We start from the raw sequence: 18,026 nt of genomic DNA on the forward strand, positions 1-18,026 counted from the left end.
TGCTAGAAGGTACCTCTTGGAGTATATAAAAACACTTTCCAAATTGCAGAGATACAAGAACAAAATGATGGGTAGGTAGAGCCAGACATTATATTTGCAAGAAGGAGGGAGTAGAACATTTTGGGAAGGTCCTAACTAGCACTTGTGATCCATGGAGTAGTTGGTTCAAAATTCCAGTGGAAAACTTTGTGCAAATACTTTGCAACTCAGTGGCCGTTGTGCTCAGAAAAGTAATTTAAGTTAAAGATTAAAACTAAATTAACTGAAAATAATTAAAACAGTTTTTCAATGGAAAATATAAAAAGCTATTCACGTGTAAATAGACCCTTATAGATTGCCTTCAGTGACTGTTATAAAAATAATCAGCAATTAGTTATAAATCAGTTTAGTAATATACTCTGCTCAAAAAAATAAAGGGAAGACTAAAATAACATCCTAGATATGAATGAATGAAATATTCTTATTAAATACTTTGTTCTTTACATAGTTGAATGTGCTGACACCAAAATCAAAACAAAAATTATGATTGAAAATCAAATTTATTAACCCATGGAGGTCTGGTTTTGGAGCCACACTCAAAATGAAAGTGGAAAAACACACTACAGGCTGCTCCAACTTTGATGTAATGTCCTTAAAACAAGTCAAACTGAGGCTCAGTAGTGTGTGTGGCCTCCATGTGCCTGTTTGACCTCCCTACAACGCCTGGGCATGCTCCTGATGAGGTGGCGGATGGACTCCTGAGGGATCTCCTCCCAGACCTGGACTAAAGCATCTGCCAACTCCTGGACAGTCTGTGGTGCAACGTGGCATTGGTGGATGGAGCGAGACATGACGTCCCAGATGTGCTCAATTGGATTCAGGTCTGGGGAACGGGCGGGCCAGTCCATAGCATCAATGCCTTCGTCTTGCAGGAACTGCACACACACTCGAGCCACATGAGGTTTAGCATTGTCTTGCATTAGGAGGAACCCAGGGCCAACCGCACCAGCATATGGTCTCACAAGAGGTCTGAGGATCTCATCTCGGTACCTAATGGCAGTCAGGCTACCTCTAGCGAGCACATGGAGGGCTGTGCGGCCCCCCAAAGAAATGCCACCCCACACCATTACTGACCCACTGCCAAACTGGTCATGCTGGAGGATGTTGCAGGCAGCAGAATGTTCTCCTTGATGTCTCCAGACTCTGTCATGTCTGTCACATGTGCTCAGTGTGAACCTGCTTTCATCTGTGAAGAGCCCAGGGCGCCAGTGGCGAATTTGCCAATCTTGGTGTTCTCTGGCAAATGCCAAACGTCCTGCACTTTGTTGGGCTGTAAGCACAACCCTCACCTGTGGACGTCGGGCCCCTTTACCACCCTCATGGAGTCTGTTTCTGACTGTTTGAGCAAACACATGCACATTTGTGGCCTGCTGGAGGTCATTTTGCAGGGCTCTGGCAGTGCTCCTCCTGTTCCTCCTTGCACAAAGGCGGAGGTAGCGGTCCTGCTGCTGGGTTGTTGCCCTCCTACGGCCTCCTCCACGTCTCCTGATGTACTGGCCTGTCTCTTGGTAGCGCCTCCATGCTCTGGACACTACGCTGACAGACACAGAAAACCTTCTTGCCACAGATCCCATTGATGTGCCATCCTGGATGAGTTGCACTACCTGAGCCACTTGTGTGGGTTGTAGACTCCATCTCATGCTACCACTAGAGTGAAAGCACCGCCAGCATTCAAAAGTGACCAAAACATCAGCCAAAAAGCATAGGAACTGAGAAGTGGTCTGTGGTCACCACCTGCAGAACCACTCCTTTATTGGGGTGTCTTGCTAATTGCCTATAATTTCCACCTGTTGTCTATTCCATTTGCACAACAGCATGTGAAATTGATTGTGGACAGTTTGATTTCACAGAAGTGTGAATGACTTGGAGTTACATTGTGTTGTTTAAGTGTTCCCTGTATTTTTTTGAGCAGTGTATATGTTTGGATTCCCAAATCTAAGGAGGTGACTTAAAAAAAAAAATAATCAAACAGTTTTAGTGCACATAATAGAGCTGGTTTTTTTTAAATCATAAAGCCATATAAATGTGGAGTCAACGGGGTAAATTTACTAAATCATTTTTCCCCCCATATATTCTGAACCAGAACTGACTCAAAGAGCCCGGTGCTGGTTATGCTTAGGGAAGGTGTCTGTATGTCATTATGTGTAAGGGGCACTACTAGTGTGGCCATTATATAGGGGAACTACTACTGTGGGCATTGTATAGGGAGAACTACTGTGTGCATTGTATAGGGGGCACTACTACTGTGGGCACGGCATAAAGGGCACAACTACTGTGGGCATTGTATAAGGGGAATACTATTGTGTGGCATAATGCGTATAAGGGGTACTACGGTGTAGTCCACTACACGGATGAAAAAGGGGGCGTGTCTTAAGGACACATCTCTTTTGAGTGGCCACACTCCTTTTTCCAGCGCGTGCATAAGTACAATTTTTTCCATACCCCACTTCAAAATTCCCACTTCGACCATTGGGCGTATTTGTAATGGGTGAAGAGTGTGTGGTGCACAGACACCACACCGCACACCCTGCACCTATATAGTTATATGTACCTCTCCAGAGTCCCACGTTGGCCAGTGCTGCAAACTGACATCACTGGAAAAATTGTGTGGCGGCCTGGTGATTTGCGATTGCGCAGTACAGAAGTCTCAAGGAACATAGCAAATGCGCCATGTTTCATAGAGGAAAGGGGGAGGGGGCTTGGACTGCGCACCCTAATTTTAAACGTAATAAGAGGTGCTGCCATGCTGAGACTTGTAGTACAATGCAAGGGACATATAATGCAGGTGCACACTCTAGGTACTAAGAACAATGATAGTCAAAACAATTCTGATACACTCTACAAATACCATCGAGTATAAGTGAGGTTCTTAGTACATGTTTAGTCAAAAAAGTTTGCCAACATGGAGGCTGCACATGGGGCTTAAACCTCCCCTGGAACTACGACGCAAAACTGAGGAAAAAGTAGCAGGAAAAAGTTGAGCCTTAAACAAGTGACCCTAGTCATTCATCATTATGCTTAGTCTTCTACTTTATACCAATTCCTTTGCAAGAAAACAAAATCATAAAATCCTAAATACCTAGTATGTTATTTGTGATCTAAAACACAAAATTGAGGAAAATGTACTGTAGAACAATGAAGGCAAAATTATATCAGAAAAAAAAAGCAGCAAATTTGAGGTAAAGGTAACAAAGTTGAGGATAAATAACACAATCTAGGATAAATAGTCAAAAGAAAGGTCGCTTAATCTGCATCTTTATACCAAATTCTTTGCTACAAAAAACGAATCCTAAAAACCTAGTACCAGGGTTGTCTTAACAGCAGTGTGGGCCCTGGGCAAAGCACCCGCCCATTCACGGGAAAAAAATTTAAACCCTCCTGCAAGCCCATCAGACCTCCCTCCATGCAGAGACTCTGGGCCTCATTCAGAGGCGGTCGGAGGATGCAAGCGGTCGCTCAGAAACTGGGCGGCCACTTGCATCCTGTCCGCCCGCCTCTGTTGCGGTCGTTAGGCTGTGGGTTAACACCCACAGCTCTAATGACCGCTCGGGTGATGGTCGCGATGGTCAGAGACCATCACGACCATCGGGACTTACGACGAGACCCTAGGGTAGGGTCTCCCTTGTCGTAAGCCCCGGAGAGCTTCTGGCTCTGTCAGAGCCGGAAGCTCTCCACTGACATCACTAGTGATGTCAGTGGGGCCTCCCCCAAACGGTAGGTGTTCCCATAGGAACGCCTCCGTTTGTGCTGCCACCCCCCCGGCCCGCCTTCCAAACGGGGCGAGCTGTCAATCAACATCGACAGCTCGCCCCCTTTGGATCGAGACCCGCTACGACCAGCGCTGTCGGTCGTAGCGGGTCTCACGCATGCACGCGAGGAAGCCGGCTCCCTCGTGCGCATGCGCACTTGCAAAACATCGAGGCGGCCGTGCGGTCGTAGACCGTACGGCGGCCTCTGAATAGAGCCCTCTGTCTGACTGGTCTAAAGCCGGCGGATGAAGTGAAACTGGGACTGAGGTGAGTACTCGTCACCGATGGGGGGGTTAGATCAGAATACAATGCCCCGGCGTCCGACTTATAAAAATATCACAAATTTACCAACTGGCCGCGGCTGCAGGGGAGCGGGTTGGCGGGCCCCTACAAGCTTTGGACCCTTGGGCAACTGCCCAACAGGCCCATTGGAGACATGGCCCTGCCTAGTACACTATTTGCAACCTAAGGGCCTGATTCAGATGTGTACACAACGCCGATATTTATGCAGATTGAGCGATTATTAGCCATTGCACACGTGTGTAAGCCACACTGTGCAATGCAGCAACTGAATTGCGATTATGCTCACACAGAGGATTCACTCGCAAAGTGAGTTACAGGTAGTCAGCATTTGAGGGAGGTAATTGGGGTTGGAGGGTGTTGGGGCATTTAAACACTGTTTTCTGAGCATCCATAAATTAGCGACTGAGTTCTTGCTTGCAGCAGGAGAGCCCTATGTGTGTCTGGAGACTCGCTATGTCTGCATAGAGTTACTCGGAAGGCTGATGACTGCCTGCTCTGCCTCCGATATTTCCGATTTTGTGCGTGAGCGGCAGATGTGAGATGCTGTCAGCGGGCGTCTCTAAGCACTGGACGGCGGGTGAGTCATTCGCATACTTTCGCAATTGCGATTTGTGAGAAATTGCAGCTGTGAAACCATTTTCATTCACATCTGAATAAGGCTGTAAGATTCAAAAATGAGGACAAAGTAGCACAATGAAGGAAAGAGTAGCAGAGTTGAGTACAATCAGCAAAAATAAATAAAAAGTAAGCAGTACGGGAATCACACTAGGTATCTAGTGCCATATGGTGCAAAAAGGATAGGTGTATGAGGACACATCTGTACTAGATAAATGATAACTAGTAGCTCATTGGCTGCTATGGATAACTTCTCCAGTTATCAAGAGGATGATGTACAGACCAAGAGGATATTTTACTTCTCAGCTAAATTTAATAGAAAAACTTTATACAATTGATGTGCTGTAAATATGGATAAACCTCTAGGATGTAAAACATAGAAAAACAGTTTCTCCCATAATTTTTTAATTAAAATTTAAATTAACAAAAAAGCCCTTTTAGTAACATGCCAGCTGCAGCAGAGTTTCATTTTACTTCTCTTATCTATTGATATATTATATATTACTGAGCAGAGCATTTCCATCATTATGCAATTGTTTTTACTTTCGCTAGGGGGCACATTTATTAATTATTGCGTTTTAGACCGATTACTTTTTCTCATTGCCGCTTATCGCAGCAATTGAAATTAAAGATCACCTGAATTTAGCAAAAACAGGGACTCAGATAGTGAAGTGAATGGTTAATTCAGATCCATCTTCTAGTAATTTTGGTGTAGTGTAACTATGGATGAGCATCAGGGATCTGAGTCCACCTGAGCCGCGGCTTGGGTGTTCCCTTCTGACTCGGATCCCACTGCGAGGCCGAATGTCATCCTCGTGACATCGGATTCTCGAGAGTTCATTGGCTGAGAGAGGCAGGGGCTCACTACTCTCAGCCACTGAACGCTCAGATACGGCTCTACAAAGGCAGAAGCCGCATCTGAGCTCTTCATTCGGGAGGTAACAACCATTGTGTTGTTGCCTGTTGCGTGGATCGCGTGACTCGTTTATTTATTTTACCAAGACCATAGATGTCTACATGGAGAAGTGGCCAGGTAATGTAGGTGAGTATGTGTGAGTGTGTTTGTACAGTGCCTTGCAAAAGTATTAATCCCCTTCGCTTTTTACCTTTTTTTATTACATTACAACCTGTAATTTTTTTATTTTTTTAATCTGCATTTTATGTGATGGATCTCCACAAAATAGTCTAATTTGGTGAAGTGAAATGAGAACAATATATATAAAAAAGAATCTTTATAAATAAAATTCTGAAAATTGGCATGTGCATATGTAATCACCCCCTTTGCTATGAAGCCCCTCAAAAGTTCTGGTGTAACCAATTACCTTCAGAAGTCACATAATTAGTGAAATTAAGTCCACCTGAAATCTTAGTGTCACATGATCTGTCAGTATAAACACGACTTTTCTGAAAGGCCCCAGAGGTTGCAGCACAATTCTGGGTTGGGTTATAAAAAAATATCCAAATCTTTGATGAGCCCCCGGAGCACCATCAAATCCATCATCATCAAATGGAAAGAACATGGTACCACAACAAACCTGCCAAGAGAGGGCCGCCCACCAAAACTCACAGATCGGGCAAGGAGGGCATTAATCAGAGAGGCAGCACAGAGACCAAAGGTAACCCTGAAGGAGCTGCAGAGTTCCACAGCAGAGACTGGTGTATCTGTGCATGTGACCACAATAAGCCGTACACTCCATAGAGCTGGTCTTTATGGAAGAGTGGCCAGAAAAAAGCCATTACTTAGTGATAAAAATAATAAGACACAATTTGAGTTTGCCAAAAGGCATGTGGGCGACTACCCAAATGTATGGAGGAAGGTGCTCTGGTCAGATGAGACTACAATTGAACTTTTCGGCCACCAAGGAAAACGCTATGTCTGGCGCAAATCCAACACATCCCATCACCCCAAGAACACCATTCCCCACAGTGAAACATGGTGGTGGCAGCATCATGCTGTGGGGATATTTTTCAGTAGCAGGGACTGGGAAAATGATTCGAGTCGAGGGAAAGATGGATGGTGCTAAATACAGGGATATTCTTGTTGCAAAACCTGTTTCAGTCTGCCTGTGATTTGAGACTGGGACGGAGGTTCACCTTCCAGCAGGACAATGACCCGAAGCATACTGCTAATGTAACACTCGAGTGGTTTAAGGGGAAACATATAAATGTGTTGGAATGGCCTAGTCAAAGCCCAGATCTCAATCCAATTGAGAATCTGTGGTCAGACTTGGAGATTGCTGTTCACAAGCAGAAACTATCCAACATGAAGAAGCTGGAGCAGTTTTGCCTTGAGGAATGGGCAAAAATCCCAGGGGCAAGATGTGGCAAGCTGTAATTGCCACAAAAGGTGGCTCAACAAAGTACTGACTTTGGTGGATGAATAGTTATGCACGTTGAAGTTTTCTGTTATGTTGTCCTAAATGTTTGATTCATAATGTTTATTTAAACATTTCTTTAGAGGTGAACTACAGGTACCAGCGGGCCTTTAATGCCCTGCATGCTGGTACTTGTGGTTCTCAAAGTACCAGCATGCAGAGGAGGCTTGCTGGGATCTGCAGTTCTACTGTAAAGACAATGTTTATACTTTTCTTTTTTTACACTACACTTACACTATCAACCAGCCACCCACTGCCCAGGGGTGGCGGAGATAGCCCCGGGCTATCAGCCTAGGCCAGGGGTACCCTGGAGAGAGGGATCCCTTTATTGGGCAGGGTCCCCAGCTCCTCAGATATCTCCAGTCTGGGCTGACTAGCAGTCAGGGTTAATGCTTCGGCTGGGGGGCCCGGTGAAAGGGCTCCCCTGGCTGTGGCATTAGCCCCCTGCTAGAAAAAGTCCAGTGCTGGTTCTGGATAATACAGGGGGACCCTATGCATTTTTTCCCCCTGTATTTCCAGTACCAGGACCAGAGCCCAGTGCTGGTTGCTCAAAGTACGAGGGACCCCTACGTCGTTTGTCCCCCCGTATTTTGGCAACCAGGGCTGGGTCTGCTTTAGTACGGGGGACCCCTACATCGTTCATCCCCCGTATTTTGCACAACCAGCACTGGGTCACTAAAGCCCAGGGCTGGTTGCTCTTTTGAAGGAGGGGTCATGCCGTTTTTTTTTTTTCTTTACATAGGTTTTCATTTTTTAAACACAGCAGCACTGATCCAGTCCATGCATCTGTGTTTATTTTTTTACAGACAGATGCATGCATCATGGATTTCCATTACCGTGCAAGTATCTGTCTGCTATCCTGCACGATCTAAAGAACGGCAAATCTTTAGATTGTGCATGATAGATCTTATGACACATCGTGCAGCTTCGCAGTACATCGTGTCCTGGAGTGCCAGGGAGAGTTCAAGGGAAATTGCTCACGATATCGCATCGTGAGCACATCGCGTAGTGCGCAGGCACCTTTACAAGTGGCTGTGCTAACAAAGTGACTGTGTGTAGGGGCACACTGATGTATGCTGTGCTATACTCTCGAGAATCATGGGTGGCTGTGTGTACAAAAAAAAATTTAAAAGTTTAAAAAGTAATAAAACCTTTCAAGAAAGTTAAAAGTTAAAAAACAAAACAAAAAAAACAACATTTTTTGGTTCTGTACCCCACTTTGTATACAAGCACCATGACTAAATTGAGCAATAGCCCTCTGTGTGTATAAGCCAGTGTTGGCTAACCTTGACACTCCAGCTGTTGTGGAACTATATATCCCAGCATGCCCTGCCACAGTTTTAGCATGCCCTAATAGCAAAACTGTAGCAGTGCATGCTGGGTTATGTAGTTCCATAACAGCTGGAGTGTCAAGGTTAGCCAACACTGGTATAAGCACTGTGACTCCATGTGTGTATACAAGCACCGTAACTCCTTGGGCCGTAGCCCTCTGCGAAATACAAGCACTGTGACTACTTGGGCCTTCGCCCTCTGTGTGTCCATAACTCACAAGCACTGTGACTCAGTAGTGAGTGGCAGTGAATGGCAATGTTTCATAGATGTGCTTTAAACTGCGGTGTCTGTCACTTAGTAACCAGCTAGCTAACTGCAGCCTTTGGCCAATAATGGTGCAAATAATATTGTGAGCTGTGAGGTGGTCTAAATTAACTGTAAATAACTGGAAATTAATGTTATGGGGGTTAATAATACTCTAGGAACAAAAAAAAAACCCAATTTATGTGATTTTAGCTTTCTTATAAATTTTTGTAAACCCAAATCCAAAGCCGGAAAACGAATCAGAACCAAATCTAGCAAAAATGGTCTGGCGCACATCCCTAAGTGTAACCCACAAGATACAATAGCTGACACTATCTGAAGATGGCGTTAGCTGCCGGGGCCATATCCTGTATTGCTTTGGATTCCAGAGCTTGTTAAATTCGCTAGTTTAGCACTCCCCATAGAAACCCATCAGAGCTTTTGCGGTCGGAAATGGAGAAACCGCGGCAGATATCAGAAATATCTGCTGCAGTCCCCCCATGTTACATACAGGGGATACAGTTTGCCAGAATCCCCCCCAAAAAACTGTTTTCAGAGAATTTTCTGCAAAATAATATTGGTAAGTATGACCCTCTGGGATTTATTTATTAACATGCATTGATTGGCAATATAAAAAAAATCAGTTAATGCTGCAATTTAGCAAATAAAATCTTACTGAGGCAGCTGAATGATACTGAACTGCCTTGGCAACACTGGCCCAAAGTGGTAAAAGCTAACTTACTGCTTTGCGATGCCAGATTCAAGGGATTAGCACATGCGTGACCCAGCAAGCTGGTTCATGCATTCGCTGTGGAACAGATAGCCCAGACTTGGGCTTTCAGCTCTAGTAATAAATAAAAAGATTTGGCAATAAATAGGTTAAAGTATTTAAAAATATTACTATTGAACAAAAATGCTTCATTCAAAGAAGAAATATATTTTTTTCTTTTATTTTTTTCTGTTATATCCATCCTGAGATGTGATAATAGAACAAGTATTGCAGCAGCAACAAGTAAGTCAAATACGCAAAGCATCTCAGTCAACAATCCCAACAGGAAATGTAGACTGATCAGGCTACGTTCTTGAACAGACCAAAATACGTCCATATTTACTGTATCAAACCCCTTTTTAGGTGACACCACAGATTTTTTTTTCTACACTGGGGCACGGGCAGTCAAAAATATTAATTATGTATAAAAATTAATCTTTTCATTAAAATATCATTGTATCAATGTTGGAATTATACATCTATTTTAAATGTGTTTACAACTGCTCTATAGTTGAACTAAAAAAATACAAAATGTGGAAGTTTCTGGATATATATTTTATAATTATGTTCTGTCACTCTTGACTTTGGAACTAAAATCCTGTGAGGAAGCCACGCTTCACAACACAATATAACATAGAACAAAGAGTAGAAAATATATCTCAGAAAATAAATATTCCTACTTTTCAGCCTTGGGCGTGAAGTATTTTTACAGTTTTTCTTTATGGCATACAGTAAATAAACCTCTTATATTTTTTTATAGTATTATTAAAATATTGTAAGATAAATATAATTACCTTGAAGTGTTCATCAGTTAAGAGTTTTGTTCTTATTTGCTGTGGATAGTGTGCTTGTTCCAAGTGTTTAAATGTCTTGGCTATTTCATTTCCATTATTAAAGTTATGCATCATTTTCAATATAGCTTTTGTTATATTTGAAGCCTGCTCCATAAATCTATAGCTTTCCTATATAATAAAATAAATATACAATTATTTATTAAAAGGATATTTTATATGAATATGAAAAAATATTTTAAAACACATTTTATGACACATTACATGTACAAAAGTTTCACAATACAAACAAGTATTCTGTCCTGCCTAGGCCTACAAACCCATTTGTGAAAGCCTGGGACCAGGCTAGGGGTCTTTGGCTATGGTAGCCCACGTTCTATTAAAGTAAGCAGGTGTACACAGTAGGTAAACACTTTCCTCCCTATCTTTTTCATTCAAAAATGTCTCTCAAAAAATTGATATACCCCACACCCATACCTGTATATTACTGGCTCTCCTATTGGATCCTATTCCTCTGCACCTTTGGGATCCTCCATACTGATCCTACATAAATACATAAATAACTTTTGTATCAAACTAATCCCCATCTCCCTTTTTCCTGAATTGTAGGAATTGAAGACCCTAATAGAATCAACAAAGGAAAGTACTATTTGTGAGTAGACAGCAGAATAGTGATGAGAGTAAGATGCGTTATATGTTATACGACATGGACTCTCAACAGTGGATCACTGGGCTTGTATGTCAATGAAGAACTGTGAGAATTACTGTAGATTGCAGGACACATCGATCAATACACCTGCCTGATGGTCGCTAGGAAAGAGAAGAATACTGGTACTCTCAGCGCTCGTAGTTGAGATCTGTTACAGACAACATTACTACACAATTTGCTTAGAAGAAATATGGGGACTGAACAAGAACCTAAAAGTATCCAATGGCTTCACCCCCAGGAATACACCACAGCAGAATCCTCAACATCATACACTCTTGGAGAGTGGATACCGTTACAAAGGGAATTGTGTTCGGGTCATTGGTGTCAACAAAAATAATCACTGCCGTTCGCCTTTGTATGCTGGATGGCTGAAGTGCCGCGTTGATGGAGGCAGGCGATGAGGCAGCTTACTCTGAACTCAAATTGTCATTTCAGAATTCTCAAATTCATTGGATGCCAACAGTGCAGAGAAATAGAAGCCTGATTCAGAGGTGCATGCTAACTGTATGCAATTTTGATGTTGGAAGTACTTCACATGCATCAGAGTTGCACTGTGTATATATCCCAATGGTTACCACCAACAGTGAATTTCAGTGGGTAACGGGTAATTGGGAGCTCTTAGTGCTGACGCGGGCGTGTCGCTAACGCAGTAGCATCGACACAGCATGCCATGTTCAGACAGAGGAATTGCCCCTGCCATAGGGCTGATGCAAGCTTTGATGATGCAACTGATGGTGACTCACAGAGACAGATTAGCACCGCAGTCACTGAGTGTTTCAGTAGGAAGATCATCGTTTGCGGCATTAGCATAAATCGTGCACTTCCGATCAGGCCCTATGTCTCTTATGAGCGACCTAAAAAATTCTGGTAGCATGGAATATGATAGTGGGGATTACTTTCAAATGTTACATCCAATGGTAAAATTATCCTTTAATTGCAATTAAAGGATAATTTCACCTTAGAATGTAACATATCTTTATAGGACAACAAAAGGAACACAAAAGAGTGGTATTCAGTTTCTCATAGAAGAATAAAATAACTGCACAATAAAGTGTAAAACACTATGCTTATAATTGAGGCATATGAGGAGTAACTATAACATGAGAAATATACTGGACTATACTTGTCACAAATGGTGTCTGCGAGTTACCTGTCTCAGGTGGTGATCAGGATTCAATGGAGACCGGCATGACTGGAACCACAGATGACGTAGATAGCTCTATTTGCAAGATTTGTGTAGCAGTGAAAACTGCCTTTGATGATAAATGACAGGAACTTGGAGGAACTGGACTGGGACCGGCAGGAAGACTTGTTGAGTTGAGCTGATGAACTTGGAACTTGACTCTGGACTGGAACTACGTGGCTTGAACTGATGAGCTTGGAATTTGACTCTGGACTGGAATAACGTGACAATGGCTGAAGGGAAATCTGGTAATGCTGAGACGAGGGTTAAACAGGGTGATCCGGAAATGCTGTGACAAAGGTTGGAATTCAGGTGCAGGCTGGATTGGATAATTGAGAATTACAAGTTCAGGAAGAAATGGGTAGGTTTGGGATTTAGGTTCAGGGAGGGAGTGGGTAGTTAGAAGGACAGGAGTTGATCCACAGCAGGAAGCACAATGCAGGGTAACACGATGCAGGTTTGCAGGGTGCCAGGGACCAACCAGGAGTAGGGCTAGCAGCAGAGCACAGGACTAAGGTCAGAAGCACAAGAACTCACTTATAGCTGAAGCTGAAAACACAGGAGTTGCACTGGCCTGGGAACTAGCAGGATTACTGGGTTGCCAGGTATTGCTGTAGCAGGACATCTGGATTGCCAGGTATTGCTGTAGCAGGTTTTCTGGATTGCCAGGGATTGCTGTAGCAGGTTTTCTGGATTGCCAGGGATTGCTGTAGCAGGTTTTCTGGATTGCCAGGGGAGATGAACTGGTCTGGGAACCAGCAGGTTTTCTGAATGCACTAGAGGTTGCTGTCAGCAGGAGCCAGGGATATACTTGTACACAGAAACAGCACGCACCATACACCACAGGAAGAAACGAGATGTTCAGGCCCAGAATGCCATCAGGGGAGTATATATATACCCTGGGTCTGGCAGCAATTGGTGGATATGGACAGGTGGTCTGGCAGTAGCATTTTGAGTGGTGGAAGGCACAACATGCAGAGGAAGTATTCATCTCTGAAGCTCTGAGAATCAGAACCACACCTGCGATTCCAATCAGGGCTAGCAGTGTTCACAGACAGGAAAGGACTCAGGTGGATAATTACTGTGACAGGAATGCATAGAGAAGTGCTGCAGCAGCATGATCAGAGCAGATCCTCCAGGCAAATTACACACATAGATCCATGGGACAGCTGACAGGGGTAAGTCTCAAGGCAAAAAGGTGACAACTAGACAGGGTCGTGACAGTACCCCCCTCTTTATGGGTGGACTCCGGACACAGAGAGAAAAAAAACAAAAAACCTGTCTTCCAAACATGACATTCCAGGAGCTTCAAACACAGGGACACCATAACTCTGAAAACATCTCTTCAGACATCTTCATCCTCAGAGTAAGTAGACCATTCTTCCTCACTACAGGTGGAACCTTCATCACCTAGGAAGTCTTTAGTAATCCCAAAATGAGGACAATCTTCTGGAAATGTAGTACACAAAGATTTGGTATGAGAAGATGTAGAACCGGCATTATTTCGCTGGTATCTTTGGTGGGAAGATGATAGTCTCCCCCGGAAAGCCGTAGCTCTCTCAGGCAACTCCTGAGGAAATACATGACTGGGAAGGACAGGGTCAAACGACAGATGGTCTTCAGAGAATGGAGAATTATCGTGTGCATAATCGAATTCAGATTCAGAGTCATTATCTAAAAGGTAAAATGGAAGGCTTAGTAAAACTTGAACATTGATAGGACTCCTGGGAGGAACTAAGCGAAACATGACCAATTTTGATGGTGTTTTGGGAGATACCGCAGTATGAAGAGGGCAAGGAGGTCTCCGCACAAACAAACTGTTTGGTGAATATTTTGGAACTGAGAGCTTCCCTAGAACTTTGGTTTACAGGGTAAGGACCAAATTCTTTGACAACAGCTTCACTGAAAGTCTTTATATTTAGAAGCATTGGATCTTTTGAGTCATAAATAGGGTCAACCCAGTCCCAAGCTTTACCTTGAAAAGATGGGATAATAAACTCTACAATATTAGTAGGCTTGACTCCACATGGCAAAGAAGAATTCATCATACCGAAGAATTGTTTCAATAAAGCATAGTTTTGAGATAAGTTCCTATCAAAATAAATGCATGTTGGAGTATCCGACGAATCCTGTGTGTTCAAGGACTGTAGAGCACATTCAGGTGCAGGGCTGGAAGAGACTTGAGGATGCTCCAATTGATGAGGAGTCAAAACAACTGGAGCTGACAGATGTTCGGTATTCGGACCAACTTATGGGACTGGAAGGTGTCCAGAGGAGCTAGAGACAGTAACATCAACAATCAAAGCTGAGAATAGACTACAGAGATTGTCATTTTCTGGAATGATATTTGTAGGAGATGCTGAACAGGAACCATAATCAGGATTAGTAGTACACGACACTCCTCCCTGGGAACTGGAACCTGGAACCCGCTCCTGGGGTACAAGACTTGGAACCCCCTCCAGGGGCATGAGACTTGAGACCCCCTCCAGGGGTGCAAGGCTTGAGACCCCTTGCAGGGGAATGGGACTTGAAACCCCCTCTTGGGGTACGAGACTTGAAACCCCCTCTTGGGGTACGAGACTTGAAACCCCCTCTTGGGGTACGAGACTTGAAACCCCCTCTTGGGGTACGAGACTTGAGACCCCCTCTTGGGGTACGAGACTTGAGACCCCCTCCTGGGGTGCGAGACTTGCCGGAACGGGCAGAACCAGGCTGGGGCCGGAATGGGCAGGGGCCGGAACGGGCAGAACCCGGGCTGGGGCCGGAACGGGCAGAACCCGGGATGGGGCCGGAACGGGCAGAACCCGGGCTGGGGCCGGAACGGGCACTGAGACGTTGACACTTGGAACCACTGCTGAAGTTGCAAAGGGAGCAGTCTTTAATGAAGTGGTCAGAACTCCCACAATAGAGGCAGAGCTGTAAATCTTTGCGCCGCTGGCGTTCAGCCACAGAGAGCTTGGGGCGTGGGTAACTACGATGTCTGACATTACTTGGTTCAGAAGAATCCTTGTTTCTTAGGGATTCCAAGGCAGAGGTTTTAGTTGAGACAGAGGCAGCTCTAAGAAATTCAGGAATGATCTGAAAAATGTTGCTGAGTAGAGCCTGAATCTGTTCCAGCAGTTGATGGAAGGTAGTTAGGGGTTCAGGTAAGATTTGGGTAACATCTAGCCGGTTATTCAGGATTTGCAAAAGATGTAGCACTTGATGCTGTATGGCCTCCTGTGAATCCAAGCGGGCGACCAGGTTACAGAAAGCATCTAGTCCCTTATTATGTGCTTGATCCGCCACCATCGTTGGGCCTGAACATTATGTCACAAATGGTGTCTGCGAGTTACCTGTCTCAGGTGGTGATTGGGATTCAACGGAGACCGGCATGACTGGAACCACAGATGACGTAGATAGCTCTATTTGCAAGATTTGTGTAGCAGTGAAAACTGCCTTTGATGATAAATGACAGGAACTTGGAGGAACCGGACTGGGACCGGCAGGAAGAGTTGTTGAGTTGAACTGATGAACTAGGAACTTGACTCTGGACTGGAACTATGTGGCTTGAACTGATGAGCTTGGAATTTGACTCTGGACTGGAACATGGATAGAACTGATATGACAGGAACTTGACTCTGGACTGGAATAATGTGACAATGGCTGAAGGGAAATCTGGTAATGCTGAGACAAGGGTTAAACAGGGTGATCCGGAAATGCTGTGACAAAGGTTGGAATTCAGGTGCAGGCTGGATTGGATAATTGGGAATTACAGGTTCAGGAAGAAATGGGTAGGTTTGGGATTTAGGTTCAGGGAGGGAGTGGGTAGGTAGAAGGAGCAGGAGTTGATCCATAGCAGGAAGCACAATGCAGGGTAACACGATGCAGGTTTGCAGGGTGCCAGGGACCAACCAGGAGTAGGGCTAGCAGCAGAGCACAGGACTAAGGTCAGAAGCACAGGAACTCACTTATAGCTGAAGCTGAAAACACAGGAGTTGCACTGGCCTGGGAACTAGCAGGATTACTGGATTGCCAGGTATTGCTGTAGCAGGACGTCTGGATTGCCAGGTATCGCTGTAGCAGGTTTTCTGGATTGCCAAGGGAGATGAACTGGTCTGGGAACCAGCAGGTTTTCCGAATGCACCAGGGGTTGCTGTCAGCAGGAGCCAGGGATACACTTGTACACAGAAACAGCACAAACCATGCACCACAGGAAATAACAAGATGTTCAGGCCCAGAATGCTATCAGGGGAGGATATATATACCCTGGGTCTGGCAGCAATTGGTGGATATGGACAGGTGGTCTGGCAGTAGCATTTTGAGTGGTGGAAGGCACAACATGCAGAGGAAGTATTCATCTCTGAAGCTCTGAGAATCAGAACCACACCTGCGATTCCAATCAGAGCTAGCAGTGTTCACAGACAGGAAAGGACTCAGGTGGATAATTACTGTGACAGGAATGCATAGAGAAGTGCTGCAGCAGCATGATCAGACCAGATCCTCCAGGGAAATTACACACACAGATCCATGGGACAGCTGACAGGGGTAAGTCTCAAGGCAAAAAGGTGACAACTAGACAGGGTCGTGACAATACTTTATTTATTTTCCAATTCATGTTAATTGGAATTTGATACAAACCTTATCATTGGAAGACAACATTCATCTTTTGGAAATCACTAAAGGACACTATTCTGGGACCTTTCATATGTTCCTCTTTGTTATCCTCATTGTTTGTAAAAAAAATAGTAAGAATTGCCAGGGCAAGATCACCATATTTTAATTTATATGTTCCAAATTCAAGTATAAAGGGGCATACACACTAGACGATATGCTCCATGAGTGATATCGTTAGTGTTTGGCCTTGATGAAGAACATTGAGCATACACACTGAATTATATCATTAACGATATCTTTCAGTGATGTCACCCTGCACTTCTCCCAAACATGCAGTCCCTGACTATATTGGCAGATTCACCTGCCTTTCTGATTACAACAGACATCGTGGACGACCCGTGGGAGGGTGTATCATCCATCGTTTTGAACATACACACAATATCATTATCGTCAATATCGTTCACTTTAATCGTCTAGTGTGTATGCCCCTTAAGATGGTGATACTTTCAGGTGCAAAATACCAGGTAACTATTTTATGTGCGTGATTTGTTTACTGCCTATCTTTGCACATTTTTAAAGTCAATTATGCCTACGCCTTTTGAAATAAATAACATTCAACTTAGCATGAGCCCTAAGTGTAAACTTACATAGAGTTAAGAGTTTGCATGTTTCAATATGCTTTATGTAGAATGCTAAAAACATCATCATACAGGGCATGATTCAGACTTATACACAAACCCGATGGTTTAAGTACAACTCTGATGTTTGGCGATCTGCGCATGTGCAGATCTGTGTTCGTGACGGCGGTCACAGTGCCCCCTAAGGCACAGCATGATTGGCATGCTGCAGATATTTGGGGGCAGGGAAGAAGAGCCAACATGTAGAGTCCCAGAAAACAGGGGCGTGTCACAGCCAGTAGCTGTGTGTTTAGATGCAGCTTCACTGGCCCCAGGAACATGATCCTGAGTAACTTGAGGGTTACTAAGGTGGTCGATGGTCACGCAGTTGATCTGATGGCTGCATCTCCGGATGCAGCATTAGATCAGAAAATCCACCAGTGGGCGGCTTTTTACGTAATATGTCTCCTGCAGCTTTTGCATATTGTAGTAGTGTAGTCTTTATACGCAGCGGCTGTACATACAACCCTAAATCAGGCCCACAGTACTGTTATCACATTAGATCCTCTTTACTTTTTTAACTTGAACCTTTAATTTTTTTCAAAAATACTTCTTGTTTTATTGCATTATATGTCTTATTTTATAATAGTGGAACTAATGAAAGTAATGAAGATTGGGACTTCCTTTATTTTATGGGGCAAACAT

The 18,026-nt window shown here is 44.1% G+C and overlaps 1 protein-coding gene across 1 annotated transcript in view; it reads right to left on the reverse strand.

Moving 5' to 3' along the window:
* Positions 1-18,026, reverse strand: part of ADGB (androglobin) — a 435,925-nt gene that overhangs the window by 140,696 nt on the left and 277,203 nt on the right. The window contains exon 20 of the mRNA XM_088474497.1: positions 10,220-10,387. Coding sequence (XP_088330623.1) covers positions 10,220-10,387 — 168 coding nt within the window. The remainder of the gene's footprint in view (positions 1-10,219; positions 10,388-18,026) is intronic.

Source organism: Taudactylus pleione, unplaced genomic scaffold, assembly GCF_031769625.1.
Source record: "Taudactylus pleione unplaced genomic scaffold, aTauple2 ptg000154l, whole genome shotgun sequence".
Classification (NCBI taxonomy): Eukaryota; Metazoa; Chordata; class Amphibia; order Anura; family Myobatrachidae; genus Taudactylus; species Taudactylus pleione.